Below are 19,515 nucleotides of genomic sequence, written 5' to 3'. Positions count from 1 at the left end.
GAAACTTGGACGTTTTTCAAATGTAATATTGGTCTTCATCTAAAATCTTTTCACATAGTTGAAGTGTTAGAAAAGTTTCTTAAAGGGATTTTCTTTTTCTTTTTTTGGGATGTAAAAGTCTAAAAGACCTTTCGAATACAGAAATATTGCAATGCATGACTTTTTCCCTATTATGCCACATAGTGGAACATGGAAATGTTCGAAGATTGTTAAAAGAAAAATCATCTCATATTGGCCTCTCATGTTGGATGAAGTCGAAGGATGTTTAAATATAAATATGGCACATGAGTGACTTATCGATTATGACCTCGCACATGAAAGTAAACTTGTTGATTATTTTTTTAGCAATGTGACATTAAAAGTAAACTTAGTAAACTTCTTTTTATAATTTTCAACCATCCACATATAGAAGAGTTTATGAACATGCATAAATTACTAGTTTAAAGTTCGTGCTATACAACAGGAACAAATATTAGTATTACTTATTAGCTGTATCTGACAACTTTTCATGGTGATTTTTGTAAATGGTTTAATGATGAAATGAAATACCAATCATTTGTTTTATTTAAGTATATCGTATAATTAATTTATGATACATTATGTCTTTTTAAACTATAAAAAGAAATTCTATATTTTTTATAAGACATGTTTATAAAATTTTAATGATTAAATATAAAAAATGTGATTCTTATTTTAAATACTTAGTTAATGAATACTAGTAAAATGTAAAAACCTCAGGGACTATAAGGTGAAAAACAAAAGCCCAAAATTAGTTGCTCAGTTAAAAGTTAAAACCATTTGGGCAAAACTTGCCACTGAATAACTTCACCAGATAAATACCAAAAAATCCAAAATAATTACCAAGTTACAAGTACAAATGCCGGAGCTGCAGCCGGAACTGTCCACCGTCAACGACGGTGACGATTACAACTTGCACCGTCAACTCGCCGTTACTCCTGTCTCACATTCCGTTTCTAGTTCCGTTATCCCTCCGTTATCTGTTCCTGCCGGTTGGATTATTCAGCAGGTCCCTCGCTCCAATGGCACGCGTCTCGATACGGTTATCTCTATGTTGCATGTTAATTAATAAATTTATTTATTTTTAAATATATTTAGTTACATTTTATGTTTTTATATATGTATATAAGTATGTATTTTAGTTACATAATCGATTTTGAATTATATTATGCCTTGTAATGTGGTTGCATGTTTTTAGTTAACATTTTGTGCAAGTTCTAGATTGATCCTTTTAATTGAAATGTGATGTTAATTATTTTTAGGGATGAAAAATGTATCTATAATAATTGTATATATAGATTTTCAAATATTGTTATCTAGTGTAGTATTTTTTGCTGACGTCAGCAGAAGCACCACGGATAGTCGGACACATACAATAACTGTATTGAAATTTGACGCGAACAGCCGAAGTGTTCTAAGTTAGATACATATGATAGATTTTGTACTGAAATGGTATATATTTGAAACGCTTACCGGATTTTTTTAAAACGTTTTTTAACGTTGTGGTGAAAATGGGAAATGTAGATTGGATTAGCTGGTGATTTGGAAGAATTGTCGTCTATTTTCAATTTGTCGTTGTTCAAGTTTTAGGGTCAAAGTAGTGACGGTGAATTGTTTCCGAAGGTTTCTTTGTTATCTTTTCCGGTTTCTAGTGGTTTCCTCTCTACCAGTCTGTAGGAGTCTGTGATGTCAAACCAGCGGTGATGCTGTAAATATGTGGAAGGTGGAGGTGTCAAAGAGTGGGGAGAGAGGGTGATGTGTCATATTCTTAACTAAGGAGAAGATATAGTGACGTGTCATATTCTTTTAGAAGCGTTAAAACGTTACCTAGCAAAAAGGTTGGCTTACCGGGCAACCATTGAGCCGGAATCATTTGGAACCGGCACTAAATGTCTCCATAAGGCACATGCAATCAGCATCACGTCAAGCTGCCTGTTGAAATGCTTAGTTGATTGGTCTTAATTTTAATAATGTGATATTAAACCTGTACAATTTTGGTTGATTTTCGATTATGACTTTTATTGTCCTCTACATGTTATAGTTAGCATTAAACTAAAACAGTTTTGTATTGTGACGACATTATGCAGTACTACATTGATCCAGAAACAGGGCGAAAATTTCGATCAAGGTATGACATTATGAGATACCTGAATCCTGAAGTATATCAAGCTACCAAACTGAAAATCAAACTCAAACTCAAGCCCAAGCCTAAGCCCTTAAGAGTTGACTATGAAATTAAGGTGAGGCTTATATCTGGCCTAAGGTATAACAAAGAAAATGATTTATATCTTATAGTATTAACATGTCAGCGGTGTAATATGCTTGTATTCTTGGTATTTTATAGAATTCGATGGATCGAACGATGATCACAGCTGGAGAAAGTGTGAGATTCATCTGTTTCTTAGTCATTTGGAACTTTTAGCGCCCGAAATAACTGCTAATATAGTGGAATATCATTTCATGGAGAAATTTTGTGAAAAAATGTTTGTTGCAGATGAGTCCTAGAAGAAATTGGATCACCACAAAGTTTACTCTACCTGAAGATTGGTTTGTGGAGATAGTTCCTCGTAAGTCTGGAAATACTAGTAGTGACAAGGTAATATGAATTTGCTTTAACACTAATAAATATGCGCACAGGGGTGTGCAACAATTCAAAATTAGACCAGACCTGTACCAAACTGAAACTGAAAATTTAGTGACCAAGAACTGGACCGATCCCGTACTAAACTGGACGCGGAACCAGATTCTTTTATTTTTCCTTTTGAATTCTTGCTTAAACAACTTCTTTCATAAAAAGGTAGTTGAATATGGGGTTCAGATTAACTAGTTGGTTTTAATAATTCTCTGCAGTACTACTATGATCCAATAACTGGACGTAAGTTTCGATCCCTTAAAGACGTGGAGAGATACCTTATAGAAGGAATTATACCTTCTAAATCAGTAGCCAATAGACTTACATACAATGAGAAGGTGAGATCCGCAGCTTATTTCTTCATCCACGAATGACATTTGACAATATAATGATATGTTTTGTTTGTGTTTATTAGCCTTTGCAGACAATTGGCTATCGTAAGATGATCGACTCTGGTGGACAGGTAAATTTTTAGATCCACAAATGACATTTGGAGAATATATATATATATATATATATATATATGTTTTGTTTATGTTTATTAGCCTTTGCAGACAAGTGGCTATCGGAAGATGATCGTCTCTGGTGGACAGGTAAACTTGTAGCTGCGAAACAACGTATATTAATATATTATAGACTAAGGGGGTATTTATATTTGCATTTTGAAGTAGTTATCTAATTATTACTACTTGAAGCTGCAATAATCATTTTGTTTATATTTGGATAAGCATACTATGCTTCTATTTGTTTAAGCTCTGTTGATCAGTTTTGAATAATCAATTTTATATCAGGTTCAACAAAACACGGAAAAACAGTTCCTTTCTATTTCTTCCTTAAAAGTAGTTTAAGGGACACATCTAATTATCTACGAGTAATTTTTACTACTTCAATCAGTCGGGGCATATCTGAACACTATTTCGTACAACACGTTTTATTACAGCTGATTAAGATTATAATCACTCAATATCACATGATGATGTTCAAAATGAACATCCAGATACCCCGTAAAATGTTTACTCCCTCTGAGTTGGTATGATAAAATGATATGTTCCATATATCACATGCATGACAAGGTGCTACTTTTTACGCTTATCAACATAATGTGCTACTTTTAGATACCTTTATTGATCAGACTATTATCTAGCGGATACAGTGCATGAAGAAATTCAACAAAACTTACGTTGTCCCTACTTTTGACAGTAATACCTGTGCATAATTCTAATGATACAGATGCTAGATTTTGAAGAAGGTAATGATAATCAATATCAATTGGTTACTGTAACCCCAACAAGGTCTCCATCCACCTCCCATTTTAAACTCCCAGATGGTTGGATTGTGGAAGTGGTGCCCCGAAAGTCGGGTAACCATTGTGCTGACAGGGTAATTTTACATTTCCTCTACATGAATGTATATATTCTCTGTTCTTTATTAATTCACCCACCCTTATTATAACTGGCATGAAATAACTACTGAAATTGAAGAAAATATTCTTTTTTCTTCCTACTGTTTTGCAGTATTATTATGAGCCAGGAACTGGACAGAAGTTCCGATCTAAGACAGCTGTCCAAAAGCACCTAGCAGAGCTGGAAGATAGTTCACCACAATCAGTAGTACCAGAAGAACAAATAGAAGACAATGTACCCCTCGCCAGGGCTTTCAGATCAGCTACTCCTAGAAAGGTTAATTGTTACAAGTTAACGTTTCATCCACTAAGTATCAATTAGAAACTTACAATTTGGCAATGCTTTTGTTTATGTAGAGGCGCAGTTCATATGCTTCATGCAAGAAAAGAGATTTCAGAAAAGTGCAAAAATCATCATTTAGCAATCCTCCAAGTAAGATTAATTGGGTTGTTGGTAGCACCGAAGCAGAAACTTGGAACGCTTTTGTCGGTGATACACCGGTTTCTGATTCTCTGCAGCAGCAATGGGGAGAGAAATTCACATTAGCTCTTAACAATATCACTCGTAATTCATCAATTTCAAGATGCGGTAGCACAGGTATTTAATGTAAAATAAATTAATTACTGAAATCATAAGTCTCTTGTAGTAATATTGTTCGGATGGTTACTGATGAGAACAAGGTGGATCCGTATTAATAAACAGTATAAAGAACAAATAACAATAAAAAGTTTATGTAATTTAAGAAACACGGACCTCCCAAAGTATAAAAATTTGATTCAATCTATTCATCATCCAAGAATTACAACCCAATTCGTATTTGTAATAACATACTTCCTAGAAACCTAATCTACCCAACAACTATAAAGCTAATTAACAATAAACTAATTAAACAAGTTAATAAAAAGCGACACTCAACCCCCTAACTTTCTGGTTCGTGTCAGTATTCCTGCTTGTGAAACACCATTGTCCTCAAGGTGTTGCTTTAAAAACTTGCAATTAATGATTCCGGGATCCCATAGCTTTCTTTGAGCACTATGTCTAGTAAAAGTATCAGGTCCACGAAAGAGACCCCATGGCTGTTCATAAAGTATGAGTGACCTATCTTCCTTTCTCTATAAGCCGATAAAGTTGTCTGTGGGCCACAGCCCCTCGTCTCAGTGACTATGCCCAGCTGATAAACATGTACATTTGATGCCCCGTAAGCATGTATATTGAAAGGTTTCTTTGTCTATTCCTTCCCGAGATCTTGTTAAATCCCGTGGAAGTACATTGCTTGTTATTCTCTCAATAACCCAAGATGTTCTCACTGCTTTAATGCTCATCTTCTTCTCCACATTGGGCAAGGTTCCTGGTTTTGGCTACAGGCGAGTATGTTACAAAGTGGGAGAAATTGAGAAAGGCAACAGATATATAGTGGAAGGTTTATTGTAGTGAAAATTGGATACGGTACTACAAACTGACATGTTCAATTTACAGATGTAGAGCTACAACTAAACTCCTAGAAAAAAAGAATATATTCCTAACCCAAAGCCACTACTTCAACCAACTGAAAATGCTAGTAAACTCTCCTAAAGAATTGGTCTATCCAGTAAACAATGGATGACTAGTTAACATATTATAAACTTGAGAAATGCATCAGTTTATATAACAATCCTTCCCGTGAACTGGTTGTTCCTGAAAATAGTTAATCTGCCTCTAGTTCTGTCTTTAACTTTGCTAGCCCAAAATCCAACCTACCTTCTAACTCTTGAAACCAAGCCTCTAATACTAATTGATAAGAATTGGTTGGATTCGTATTAATGGCCAATGTTGTAGAACTCGTGGATCGGGATCGGATCGGCAAGGTGGGGAGACAGGAGATTTTGAAAAATCGGGGAGATATCGGGGAGATATCGGATTGACTATTTTATATATAAATATAAAAATTTATAAAGTTATATGTAATATAAAAGTAAAAATATATAAGAAACTTCGTATTTAACTACTTAAGCATGGTTATGATTGTCATTTCATACTTAAACATAAATGTCACTTCATACTCAAAACATAATTGTCTAAAACAATAACATAATTCTTCAAAAGCTTGAAAATTAAACATAATACTGTATTAGACTATTAGTTGATACTTGATAAAATCATTCTTCATCATCATTTTTCCCATCATCATTTTGTCCATATTGTTCAAGGATTTGAACACTATCATCTTCATATTCAACCTCATCCTCATCTTCATCTTCATCCTCACTCGATACAAAATCATCCTCAAAAAGTTCTCTCGATACTCTTTCACTTCTTCGAGGTCCCGCGGCTCAACCTCATCAACGTGCTCATCAACAATCCCATCAACAATCCACTCTTGAGCCTTACTTGCATTTGCATCAGGTGGTAGAAGTACTTCATGACCTGCCTTTCTCTTAGTGTTTCTCTCCATCAAATTGGCATTTGAATTGAACAATGACAAGATTGTTTAATTTGGCTGCCTCAAGCCTATTTCTCTTTTTTTGTATGGACCTAAAAGTTAGAATTATGCAACAAGAATTTTAAGTGCATTGTAAATGTTATATACTTATATAATTATATTACATATCGTACATCTTACTTAAGACTTAAAGTCACTTACCCCTTCAAACGTGCTCCAATTTCTTTCACATCCCGACGAACTAATGGTTAAAGATAGTATCCTTGTAGCAATCTTTCTCAAACAAGGAGCCGAACCACCAAAAGTTGACCACCAATTTGCTAAAAATATAAAACATGCAAATTATCGAGAAGAGAAACGAACCATAACAGAATACAAAAGAAACAGAACAGAATGGGAAAGAACAGGAGACAGATGAATTACCAGGATCATATTTATCATGGTTCACTTCACATCCTTTGATTGCAAACAATCGACCAAACTTTTCAAGTTTACCTTTGTACATTGGAAACTCCTGCGTCAAGATTACATCAGCCTCTTCAACATTATCAGAATATAAAGTTTCAATAATTTCAACAACCGCATCATTCGCAGCAACATCGTCTTGGACTTCTGGATTGTTGTAAAGATAGAAAGGGTTTAAAAAGTAGGCTGCCATGTGTAGGCTAGTATTCAGTCTACCTTCCATCTTTTCTTCAATGATATTCATAATAGGGTCATACATTTCCTATTATTGCGACAAGCTACTATGATTTCTTCTTTTGCTGCTTTTAGCTCACCATATAAAAAACCCATGGAAGGCTTCCAATCTGCATCGACCACCGTTTTAAACATGCTACCACCGTTGCATAAACAGCTTTTCCTTTAACAGTCTTGGATAGCTTACATTGATCCCAATCATCACTATCAAACAATATAAAGGACAAAAAACAATAAAAAGTTCCTGTATTTCAAGAAACATTGATCTCCCAAAAGTATAAAATCTTAATTTAATCTATTCATCATCCGAGAATTACAGCCGTAATGCCTTATTTATAATTAAATGCTTTTCCAGAAACTTTACTTATCCCACAAATTATAAAGCTAATTAACAATAATCAGATAAACTAGTTAATAAAAAACTATATGTATCCCCCTGACTTTGTGCTTCGTAGCAGAATCATATCATAAAGACATAAACAACCGCTAATAAATACTTGATCAATATTGATAATATCTTTTTGTGTTATTGCCAGGAACAAACCAAAGGCTGGCTTTTTGAGTTCTTAGTTCAGATGATGGCACAGACAAGTTTGGAGGTATTTAGAGAAAGTTTTGTACAAAAGTCGTAACTAGTGATGTTTATGTTTTAGCAATGCATATATGTTATGGTACCAGGACTTGTCTTGCCTGTTCAGCTATCGGATATAAAATGATAAGTTAATGAATCGATTGACATGTTATTAAGACATGCAAATCTTAATGAGTAAGAGTAGCATTGATCAAAAAGAAAACGCGATAATAAGGCAGGAGCTGAACAATCCTCTAACTTTTGTTCCCTTGGAAGCTCAATGTCATTCCCATCTAACTTCTCTCCTTCCAGCCAAGTAAAAGAATTCCGGTTCCTCACAGAATGTCACAAGTCCTAGCATCCTGCTTGTAGCTACATCCAGAAACCGCATTTTTTGGGTTTGCCACAATTTCTGATGGTCAAGGCACACTATAGTTTCACCTTAAGTATCATCGGGTACAACTCAAGAGTTAAGATTAGTGGCCTCAATGGAACCGCAACAAATTGGCATACAACCAATCCTTTTGAAAACAATAGTTGGTTAGTAGTAGTATAGTACCCGTACAGTATTACTTTATCAACAATTTGGCATACATACTTTATCAACATAGTTATGCTGACACTGACTCTATCTTGGAATTTGAAACAACATATAATGAAATATATTTAAACTCTAGAAAAATCCAAATTCCATTGGCCAAACAGAAATAAACGATAGTAGCATGTTAATCATATGTGTTTGTTGCTAAAAGAAAGAACCAAACGAGAAACTGCCTCATGCTATATCTTTTCTGGCCAAGTAGAGACGCAGATTGTCCCGCGCGATCTCAGCATTTTCATCGGCAAATGCACTTTTTTCAGGTGGATACCCGGGGTCGTGATCAAACAACATGCTTGACACATCTGACACTCCATCACCTTCCTTGGCAATTTGGATGTTATGCAGTATGCAACACGCGAGAACAATGTATGGTAACTGATTCCTGTCAAGCTGCCACATGCCGCCGTCAATCACTGACCAAACCTCCTTCAACCTCTTCAAAGCCCGTTTAGCAACCATTCTGGTTGCCAAGTGAATGTCGTTGAACTCGTTTTGTTCCTCAGTCGGTTGTTCTTCACAATATGGAGTTATGAGCCATGGCAGGAGCTGAAAACCTGACCCTCCAACTACATACTCACGAACTGTTGTCCCTTGGGAAAGATCCATTTCATTCCCGTTCAACCTCTCTCCATTTTGAGCCAGATTATAGAACTCTGACAAAGGAAGGACTTTTTCAGCAGTTAAACATCCAGGAAGCCCCACATGCACATCAATAAACTGCATTGTTGAGTCCACAATTACTTGCAGTTTCATACTGTTGTTGTTTGCCCGGTCGAGCCAGGCCTTGGATTTACGTTCAGAATCAGACAGATACATCTTCAGGTGAGTAATTTCAATTGCACCACAACAGTTTGGCATTCCACCAATTCTCTCAAACCCCGATTTTATCTGTGCCAGTTCCGAAGGCCATGAAATGTAGGGGACACAGTGTGCTTTTAGTGTATTCACGAACCGACATGTGACCTCATTGATGGTCTGCTGATCCGTTTCAAATAGAAACGCTATGTTTTCATTTGAATCAACACTGTTTAATCTTTTCAAAGATATGGCTATTTTGTCATTTATAGACATTTGTTGGCCACCTAAGAATGTGGCTTTTGGAGCTTTAGATTGCATACCTTCCCTTACAATCGAACGTATGTAGGTAAAAGTTCTTTTTGAAATCTTAAAAAAGGAGTTGAAGTTGTCCAAGCCCGGTGCTGGAGATAAAAGACCTGCAAAGAGACGAGTGAGGTCAAGTAGAGATGTCAATTTCAACTTGTTTATATTTATTCTGTTTGTTTCGAGTCATCATTTTCCAAACAGGGGTGGAGCATAGATTTGATATTAAGATTCAATGAGCTCGAAAAAATTCAGCTCAAACTAGTGAGGCTCTAGCCCAAATGAGTCGAACTCAAGTTTAAAGTTTAAACATAGGAATAAGTAGTAAGGTTTAGGTATAAGTGTATAACATAGGAACAATATAATTCAAACATTTGAGTTGTCGAGTAAGGCGCTTGATAAACCACATATGGATAAGAAAATAGAAAACCTAACACAATTTAAATATCGTTAAGTTGGATGTCGACGAAAGAATCGAACACTCCTACCTAGCTAGTATTCAAATTTCTTCATTAAGATAACTGTTTATTGAACATTTCATATTTCATATATATAGGTTAATTTTAATTTTTACAATTTGCAATCAAATAACATACCGAGAATTTGTAAAATGATGATAAGGCTGATTCCCTTGTAAAATTTTAAGTGCGTTTGATATGAAACATAAAAATGATGAAAAGTCTCATTGCCTTTTGAGCGCGAAATGAAATAACAAGTTAATGAAAAGGCTCATTACCCTACAAACTAGTGAGCACGTTTGGTCGTAAGAAACTTAAAGAAATAAAATGAAACAGAAAAATAAAATAAAAGAGAAATGAAATCGGTGAAGAAATCTTGTTCGGTAACAAGGAGGAAATTGACTTGAGAAATGTTAAATAGTACAATGTGTAGTACTAAAAAGCTAAATGATTCAACCAACTTTATATAAACTCATTTGAGAGATGAAACTCTCTTTCAAAAAATAAAAATAAAAAAATCTCTTACATTTATTTGCATTTTCCTTTATTTTAGATGAAAATCAAACAAAACAAAATCATTTACTTTTCCATTCATTATCATTTTGCTCATCAAAAGTGGAAATGAAATCATTTCATTTTTTTTGATTCCAATTCCAATCTACCAAACACATCCTTATCATATGAAAAAATTGAAAGAAAGGGCTACTTTGTCAGCTCACATAAAGTTCTGATATGTAAAATTGATGGATAATCGGATTAATTTGGGATAAAAACTGAATACCTTGATGGTCTTTCTCATATATTTTTTCTTTTTTGGATTGTTTTGAGATGGAAAGAAACTTTCAATATGTACCAGGATACCTTTGGTGTAAATATACTAGCATTCAAATAATCCGTATAATGATGCCGATAACAATAGTTTGCTACTTTTATAGTCAAAGCCAGGAAAAATCTAGTTTATGTAGTTTGAGATTTTTTGTACTTCATAATAGCTAGTATATTGCTATTTTGGTTACAATTTAGTAACATTTATGTCATTCAAAAAAGAAAATTTTGTTGGCTTTGTGTATATAACGGTATGCAGTATGCACAGATGGTAAAGATGAGAGAGAGAGGTTTAGAACCAAGTATGAAAGAATTGAGGAAAATATGTGAAATTGGTAGGAATGGGCGTGGATAGATACCGACCCCTACAGGTATTGATATTGACGACACGGGTCTTGAAAATCACTAAAACATGGTACTGATTTTTTTTTTTTTTAAATTCAATAGCACTTTTTGATACTTTACGGTCTCCTATTTTGAGAACTAACAAGAGTAGATACTGGTTTCGGTCCCACTTTGGAGGTTGGATAACAAGAGAAAATTTGGGTTGGAAAGTTATATTCATCCTTATGTCACCATAGACGAATTGAGCGTGATTGTTTTGTTAACAATAAACAAGTCAATAATAGTTTAGATAACCTTAATTAAAGGGAAAATTACACTTTTGGTCCTTGAACTTGTCACGTTTTTCACTTTTAGTCACTAAACTTCAAAAATTGCAAATTATACACTGAACTTGTCACTTTTTTTCACTTTTGATCACTGCGCCCAGTTTCGTTAGTTTTGCTCTGTTAAGTTGTCCAGATTCGTTAGTTTTTTTTCCACTTTTCGTCCTTCCCATTATTCCATAACTAAAATCGATAATAGACAAACTTCAGTGATTAAAAGTGTAATTTACCTACTTTTTTTATATATACCTTATTCGTCCAATTTTAAATGTTATTATTTTGATTTTTTCTTAGTATTTTTACTTTTAACTTTGACTCTAAACATTTTTATTTGTAATATATAGTAGTTGGTGTAAATTAAATCAATGAAAAGTATATTTAAAAATTAGTTCATTATTATATGTTCTATAACAAATTTATATAACATAGACAAAAATATTTACGGTTAAATCATAAGGCGTTATATATTATCAGAAAAACCTACAACACGTTACTTTAGATAAACATTACAATATCTTATTTTTATTTTCGTTTATTAATAATTAATAAAATGAATTAATAAAAACTATATAAGAAGACTCAAAATTCAAACATAGTCACTAAATAAATTAATCTTTATAAATAAACATTTCAATAACAATTATTTCATCGTCGTTAAAAATAAAAAACAATTATTTCACCTAATTAAACTACTGTATAACCAATAGATAGTAAACTGTAAACATAAAAAAATTGTTTCAAAACATAATAAATGAATATGTATTTTCATTAATCAGCCAAAACAATATATAAGATGTGAAGTTGGACCGATTATCAATTTTAGTTATGGAATAATAGGAAGGACGAAAAGTGGAAAAAAAATTAACGAATCTGGGCAAGTTAACGGAAAAAAACTAACAAAGTTGACGCAATGACCAAAAGTGAAAAAATGTGTCAAGTTCAGTGTATAATTTGCAATTTTTGAAGTTTAGTGACTAAAAGTGAAAAATGTGTCAAGTTCAGGGACCAAAAGTGTAATTTTCCCTTAATTAAAAGGTGAGTGGCTAAAATCAACTTTTGACTTAAAAATTTTACTTTTGTCCAACCATTTGACATTTTATATGAAGTAAAGGTATAAAAATTATTTCAAAAGAACATACCAGCAATGTTTCTGGAGAATACCACCCTTTCATCTCGAATCGGTTCAGGACACTTAAATTCACTTTTGTCATTGAATTTCACTATCTCCTTACCTTTCCTTGATCTTATTGGAGCCATTTTTCAGCACAATATCTATTTCAAAATATAAACCCAAAATGTTAAATTGTTAATGATGACTACTGACAAACATAATTTTGATCATTGGTGAAATTCTGTGGACCAAACAACAAATACCTGTTTTGTATAACATTCAAATATTTATGCGACATGTTTATGTCAAAAAAGGAAATGTGTGGAAGTAGATTTTATTCTCAACTTCTTTTTATCAAGGATTCTTAAATGTTAAGAAAGTCTATATGTTCGACTAAGTGACTAACCCTATAAAATCATAGAAGTGTCATGGCTTACAAGTCTTACTACGTGTAAGTATCAGAAAAGAAAATTACATTTTCAACTTGTAACCACTCTTAGATAGAAATCAAAATCAACTTGAAAAAACATATCCTCTTTTTAATGCAAGTGAAATTTGGGATATTCTTTGAGAAGATTTATAACCTACCCAATTTAACTATAGTATCTATTAAGCTCATAAAATTTCAAGATGAAATGTACTTCTATCGCATCTCCCCTTTTGAGATTGAATTGGGAGAATAAGCAGTTACTATTTGAATTTGTCAAAAGTTAAAGAAATTTTCACCTAGTAAATTTTGGTAGCAGAATCAGCTACTTTTAGATCCTCGTCAACTACATAAATTTGAAATAGTTGGTAACATCTGATCAAAGTTTAGATTTTTCAAAGTTTAAAACTGATTTAGATATTAATAAACGTCGTGATCTTTAAAGATCAGGTAACTAAATCATGAAAAATTAACATATACGAAAATGTACTTACACTGTTGCGGAAACACAATTAAGTACTAGTTACGTAAAAAAACAAACGATTCTTGTTAGGAACACACTGAAAGATACTGCTAACTCGGCGGCGATTGTATTTTAGGGTTTTGACCCCAATACTTCTATTTATAAGTAAGTCAAATACAATTAAGCAGTTGTTTGATCAACTAAAGTTGTAATTATAGTTCTAAATAATAAAGATTAAAAGTCATTGAGTCAAATTCAGAGGTAAACCTAGAGGACTATTTTAACAACATTTTATATTTTAACAAGTGGGCTCCAACTTAAAGTCCAACATTCGCACATTCTTTTAATTTAGCCCAGTCATCCAGTCAGTATTCCAATTGGCCCATGAAAAACCATGGCCTTTATTACTATAACAATCCTTTTTATTTACGTAATTTTCTTCAACACTAGTAACATTTTCAACTTTTTAACATTTTTTTTATTAAAGAAGTTTCGATATCTATGTACAAAGTTATATTCAATTGAGAGGACCACTATATCTTTTTAATCATGTATTGGATTATGATCTCTCCGGAAAATTGTTGATGCCGGTAAAACACCCACCTCATCCTTAAGGATCGAATCAACGTCCCTGAACCTCATTCACATAAACTCAAACTGCATTGATAATAGGTATCACTCCATGAATTGGTAACCAATGAACTTGAAAAGAGGAAAAACAGAGTTTTATTTTTCTCTTACAATATGGAGCCAAAAATAAACTAGGCCCATAGTCCCATACGACCAGGACCATACGACAGGTATGCCCATTACATCACAGTAGTTGGAAGTATTACTGTAAATACCTTTTAATGAGAAAGTGATTTTCCAGGGAATTTTCTGACCCAAGAAAAAGAATTTTCGTGTCGATATTTATTGATATGGAAAGGGATTTCTCTATGAAAAGCTACAAACATGTTTTAGAAACATCTAAAAGAATTCAGTTTTTAATTTAGAAATTGTTTATATTGTTTTCGGTCTATCACTACTAATTCATATATATTTAAATTTTTGGATTTAACATCCACTATACATTTTTGTATATATAACAACTTAAACTTTCACTGAAGTATTTTGTTTGCATATTACTCGTATAAACGTTTAAAGGAAATAATTGTATGACTTCATGATTACTTTTCAACCTATTCTATTTTGGAATATTGATGAATTGTGACAGAACACAATTAATTGATATTTAAGGAAAGTTGTACCATCAAAAGATGCAGTTCAAATTTTGTTGACTGCTGGGTAAAAACTGGATAAGAGAATCAAATAATATCGAATCTTGGTACGAAAAAGGTCTGGAGGATGAATAATTATGTACCTTCTTATAACGACAGTAGTCCATATTTTTGCATTGTGAATTTGGTGAATCGATGTAAATTTATTATGTTGGTCAAATAGCAGTAAAACCTTTCGAGTGTGTGCATTATTACAGAGGTGGCTCAACAGTACTATGAGATTAGGCGATCGCTTTAGGCCCTCAAAATCTTAAGGCCTCAATATTCTGTATATTAGTTTAATGTTTGGATTTTGAACTAAGTACAAATTTGCATTGTAGTAACATCTTTTTGTTTTTTGCATCAACATATGCATCTTTTTTATTATCGGTTGTTGAATAACAAAAGTCAAACTATTTTTTTTTTACTTTAATTTATATGGTAATGAATTAGGCCCTCAAAATTGATTTCGTTTGAGGCCTCCAAAATCTTTGAGCCGCCACTGATTATTACCGTTTACCCCGAACATTATATCTAGTTTGTTTTTTTTTACCATAACCATGTAGATACTTAAGAGTTAAGATATACATAAAATATAATTAATACATTAGTTTTTAAAATAAAAAAGGTATTATTATATGTCTTAAAAAATAGATTATTTTTACTTTAATATTTGATGCATTAATTACACTTTATATGTGTCAAATAGATCAAATTCCACTCTTATTGAATGGGAAAAATATATCATTTTAGTTTTTCTTATAAAATTAGAAATTAAAAAAGAAAAAAAAAATCCCTTTTAAGTTTTAACATACACTCTAATTACTTATTGAAATAAGTTTAATATACACCTGTTTGTACACTAGATTAGGTTAAGAGATTTGGGGGTGTTTGATGGATTGGACGGCGATTCCTTGTTGGTAGGAGTCTTCCTCCCTTGTACGCCGGTTTAGATGTATTTAGATCTCTTCGGGTTTTTCCGTGGATCTTGTATATATGCTTTTAGGGTTTTTCCCTTGATGAGCATAATGATAATGATTTAGGGTTTTCCCCCTCTTATAGTGGTTTTTCGTGGAGAGAAAGTCTCCAACGCATTTCTTATCTTTGGTAACGATCTCCTTTATTTAAGGAAGTGATATGATCGTATTTTTTCGTTTTTATCTTCTTTTTCTCAGGCTATGTGATACCTTAGATGACCTCTTAGCATTTCTAGGGTGAGACTTTATCCTGGGTAACGGTGGGTACAACATCACTACAATGCAACATAATTAATCGTTTTGTAATCAATAATGAATTCTGGTGGGCATGCCTCATTTCATTTCGTACTTATTATGAACGCAAAAAATAATTCTATTTTAGAAATAAGCTACATATATAAAAAAGGTAACTACACCGAAATTAATGTATCCTGAATATTTCCATAAAAGAGGTAATTAGCTACATCGAAATTTCCCTGTTCATCGTTATGTACTTTCTAACTTCTAGTCAGTCTTCATAGCAATAAAATTAACAACTTTAATGTTAAAAAAAAAAAATCATTAACAGCTGGTACAAGAAAATTAAAAACAAAATAAATACTATAACGAAAGCATTCATTTACACACGTGGTAGAAACATCCACAAATTTATGATGGCGAAATAATAATAATTAAAAAAAACTCACACTAACTTACAATAAAAACTAAAATAAAATCGTATTTCGATTTTTTAATATCATATAAAGTACTCGTAGTTTTTTTAGCCATTTGCATTGTAGGAATTTGACCTCTTTAAAGCTGGAAATTCATCCTTTTTTGTTTGTATTAAACTCCCACTGAAATATTCTTTATCCTCCGTATTATTTTTCCTCACCAAAGTGACACCGTTCTCCCCTCTTCCTTCACCTACAATCTTCACCGTTCGATCACTCCCTTCTTCGCCACGTGGCATCATCCTAGATTTACAACCCGAATCAAATGCAAAACATGGGCTTTTCTCACCAGGCCCACAATCCCTAAACGAAATCGACCCGCACGTGATCAGCTGCATTAGCACGGACGATGCCTTCATTTTATTTCCAACCGTTGGATTTAAGTGGACATTTTTATCATCTATTTCTTCTGACCGTACGATTACACTACCATCCGATTTCATTAGTGACTCGAGCGTTTCAGTGCTCGAGTCTGATGGCGGAGGTGAAATCTCGATTTCATCAACGCTCGCTCTTCGTCGTCGGTTTTTGGACGTCTGAGTTGCGGCAACTCTGACGGCCGAGGACACCCCAGAATAAACTTTGTACTCGTTGTCATCGATCCCGGTCCACGATTGGTTCCTTCCACTTCCAGTATTATTGACCGAAAAATTAATGTCGGACAAGGATGTTTTCTTCGACATTGCTTCGTCGGATTTTAGACCGAATGATGAGTCATTATTATTATTATTGTAGACGAGCTCGGAGCCTTTTAAAATGTACTCGTGCCCGTGTGCCGGGTATATAAAATCATTTTCGGATAAATCGTGCCACACGAATCCACTTCTATAAGTCCTACACAACATAAACAAAAACAGTTAAAAGTCGTATCTTTTTTTTAAAAAAAAAAAGGTGTCCGATATGTGCGAGTAAGACCGCACAAAATTTCTAGTTTATATAAAAAAAATAATCTCCATATTAGAAGTAGATTTAAAAAATTGGTATTTTTCCTATAAGCATTTCTATAACATTATATAAATGAACAAAATAACATAATGTGACATGAAAAAACTAACCTTTTAGAAGACCATGAATACAATGCAGCCATTCCTTTACCTCGAAGAGAATTAAGTCGATAGATTACATCTAAAAAGAAATAAGAAAACGTTACACGACTTATTATAGTGATGGGTGACAAAATAAAAATATTGGGATATACCTCGAAGATAAAGTCCGTCAGGGGACGAAAGAGGAACTTCGATGAAATGAGGGTGTTCGAGTTGGCCATTACGACAAAGATAATAAACAACAGGAACTCGACGCTTTTTATGAGGAGGTTCGATCCAAACTTTAGTACGGTCGGGACTTAGTTGTTGGTCACTCCATCTTTTGGACATATGATGATGATGAAGGTCCATTGCAAAAAAAAAAAAAAAAATTGTGAGAAGGAGGGAATTGAAATGGGAAGATTTATTCAAAATGAGATGCTTGAGACACTGCACAAATAAACAAAATAAAGAGTTGAAAAAGGATGGTGGTTCTTGTCGTTTATATTTGTACAACTAGTATAACTATAGTACTCACTTTCATAGGCCATATGTAGTGTATAGGTAGCTGTGGAATTAAATTGTTTGACATGTGATTGAGATATTATTAATTTTTTAACTTGTCATTTTGGTCTTTTCAAACAATACTCACTTTTTCATCTGGGAATACAAGTTAATTCCTTTTAATGTTGACATGTGGTGAACTGGTGATGTATTTTTAATTATTTTACATGGAGTAAGTATGAAATAGATTATTTAATTTCTTGTATTTACGAGTTCTTTTTGTTTCACATATGCATTTACAAGATATGTGTATCATATGCTCATCATCTAGTTACACACAATGTTAACATTGATCCAAGAGGATAACAATGAAATCGACATTGAAATTTGAACTGATTAATCCATTATTGATTTTAATTTTTATGTTTTTGTTAGATTTAGAAAGAGATGATCATTTGAACTGTAAATAAATTTATTCTTCAATAAATTGACTATAGTTAGCAGTAGTAGCATCTCGGGTTTCTACTAATTTCTTGTAAATCTTATTAATTTCTAATAAAAGTAACAATTATAATGATAATAATAATAATTTTACTGAGTAATAATAATAATAATAATAATAATATGATTAGTTTTGTTATAGATAGAGGAGTGAGAGCCTATCTTAAGTTCTTGCTAATTTTTGTAAATCTTATTAATTTTAAATGGAAATTGGAAAGTGATGTCTTATAAAAATAAAATTAACGATAATAGACTTATAATAATAATAATAATAATAATAATAATAATAATAATAATAATATCTCAACTTCCGACTAATTTCTTGAAAATTCTACGTATTTATAATAAAGTGATTTAAAAATAATAATAACAACAATAGTTGTATGAACTATGGAGCGATGATGGGCATGTTAAAATGTTATGGAACCCTTCACAAAAATTGTAGCAACAACAGACCATTGTAACAGTAAAGATAATTCCAAAACGCAAATTTTATATTGATTTCCAAAGCAAAAAAACTACTGATACATGAATATTACTCGTATGAGCTATAGCCACCGATTACAAAAGTCTAACATACAAATATACAAACCTAACATTTGAGGAGTATCTAGCCTATGTTGAACACCTGATCATTGTCGTTGGACCGATCAAAAATATAAACTAAATACCACTAATTAGCTAAGGTAAGTCGAGTATCGTTTACACAGGGAATCATGGGAAAGTGTTAAACAAGTTACAAGAATTAATTAATCTAGACATAAACTTAAAACCGATTGATTGTTGATTTGATTTGATTAAAAACTAAAACTAATTATGAAATTAACAAATTAAACAATGATAATAAAGGGGATTATTCTCATGCTTCAAATTATGTTTTCAAAAGTATAACCTAACTTATATTCGTTGAAAATCACATAGACATGATTCGTTATAAGCTTGAATTGAATGAATGCTAAGAACTAATCAATTAGGTTGTGATGATTCACGATAATGAAAACCGGTGAATTGACACAACTAAATTATCTATTCATTAACAAGATTACAAGTTCATAAGAGATTCTTCCAATAATAATTGATTAACAATAATTTGAAATCAAAAGATAGATGGAATTCATTCAAAATTATAAACTAGTAATC

At 32.6% G+C, this 19,515-nt stretch overlaps 3 protein-coding genes across 3 annotated transcripts; 1 reads left to right on the top strand and 2 right to left on the bottom strand.

Moving 5' to 3' along the window:
- The first annotated feature begins 814 nt into the window (after positions 1-814).
- On the top strand, positions 815-7,920 carry LOC122582848 (methyl-CpG-binding domain-containing protein 7-like). The gene is made up of 11 exons (XM_043755283.1): positions 815-1,060; positions 2,106-2,258; positions 2,363-2,401; positions 2,513-2,614; positions 2,869-2,988; positions 3,066-3,113; positions 3,205-3,243; positions 3,881-4,030; positions 4,165-4,329; positions 4,410-4,650; positions 7,708-7,920. Exons 1-11 carry the CDS (start codon positions 878-880, stop codon positions 7,731-7,733), a joined length of 1,266 nt encoding a protein of 421 aa, XP_043611218.1. The 5' UTR covers positions 815-877; the 3' UTR covers positions 7,734-7,920.
- Positions 7,921-8,517: 597 nt separating this feature from the next.
- LOC122581522 (protein ALP1-like) lies at positions 8,518-9,096 on the bottom strand. The gene has a single exon (XM_043753752.1). The coding sequence runs from the start codon at positions 9,094-9,096 to the stop codon at positions 8,518-8,520; it is 579 nt and encodes a 192-aa protein (XP_043609687.1).
- Positions 9,097-16,214: 7,118 nt separating this feature from the next.
- On the bottom strand, positions 16,215-17,834 carry LOC122582465 (protein SOSEKI 5-like). Its single transcript, XM_043754859.1, has 3 exons — positions 17,544-17,834; positions 17,401-17,470; positions 16,215-17,179 (listed from the first exon to the last, which is right to left on the bottom strand). The coding sequence occupies exons 1-3, from the start codon at positions 17,740-17,742 to the stop codon at positions 16,393-16,395; spliced, it is 1,056 nt and encodes a 351-aa protein (XP_043610794.1). The 5' UTR covers positions 17,743-17,834; the 3' UTR covers positions 16,215-16,392.
- Between the last annotated feature and the right edge of the window lie 1,681 nt (positions 17,835-19,515).

The sequence above is a fragment of the Erigeron canadensis genome, chromosome 9 (assembly GCF_010389155.1).
Source record: "Erigeron canadensis isolate Cc75 chromosome 9, C_canadensis_v1, whole genome shotgun sequence".
In the NCBI taxonomy this organism is placed as follows: domain Eukaryota; kingdom Viridiplantae; phylum Streptophyta; class Magnoliopsida; order Asterales; family Asteraceae; genus Erigeron; species Erigeron canadensis.
The sequence above is the reverse complement of the archived record's forward strand: the minus strand, read 5'-3'. Positions and strand labels throughout refer to the sequence as shown.

What these genes read in the sequence shown, in the direction of transcription:
- LOC122582465 (XM_043754859.1), bottom strand. Translation starts at nt 17,742, where the DNA reads ATGGACCTTCATCATCATCATATGTCCAAAAGATGGAGTGACCAACAA. An exon ending in TGACGGACTTTATCTTCGAG is followed by an intron (nt 17,471 to 17,543) that starts GTATATCCCAAT and finishes ATTTCTTTTTAG; the next exon opens with ATGTAATCTATCGACTTAAT. An exon ending in TATTCATGGTCTTCTAAAAG is followed by an intron (nt 17,180 to 17,400) that starts GTTAGTTTTTTC and finishes TATGTTGTGTAG; the next exon opens with GACTTATAGAAGTGGATTCG.
- LOC122582848 (XM_043755283.1), top strand. Translation starts at nt 878, where the DNA reads ATGCCGGAGCTGCAGCCGGAACTGTCCACCGTCAACGACGGTGACGAT. An exon ending in GTAACCATTGTGCTGACAGG is followed by an intron (nt 4,031 to 4,164) that starts GTAATTTTACAT and finishes ACTGTTTTGCAG; the next exon opens with TATTATTATGAGCCAGGAAC. An exon ending in GATCAGCTACTCCTAGAAAG is followed by an intron (nt 4,330 to 4,409) that starts GTTAATTGTTAC and finishes TTGTTTATGTAG; the next exon opens with AGGCGCAGTTCATATGCTTC.
- LOC122581522 (XM_043753752.1), bottom strand. Translation starts at nt 9,096, where the DNA reads ATGAAACTGCAAGTAATTGTGGACTCAACAATGCAGTTTATTGATGTG.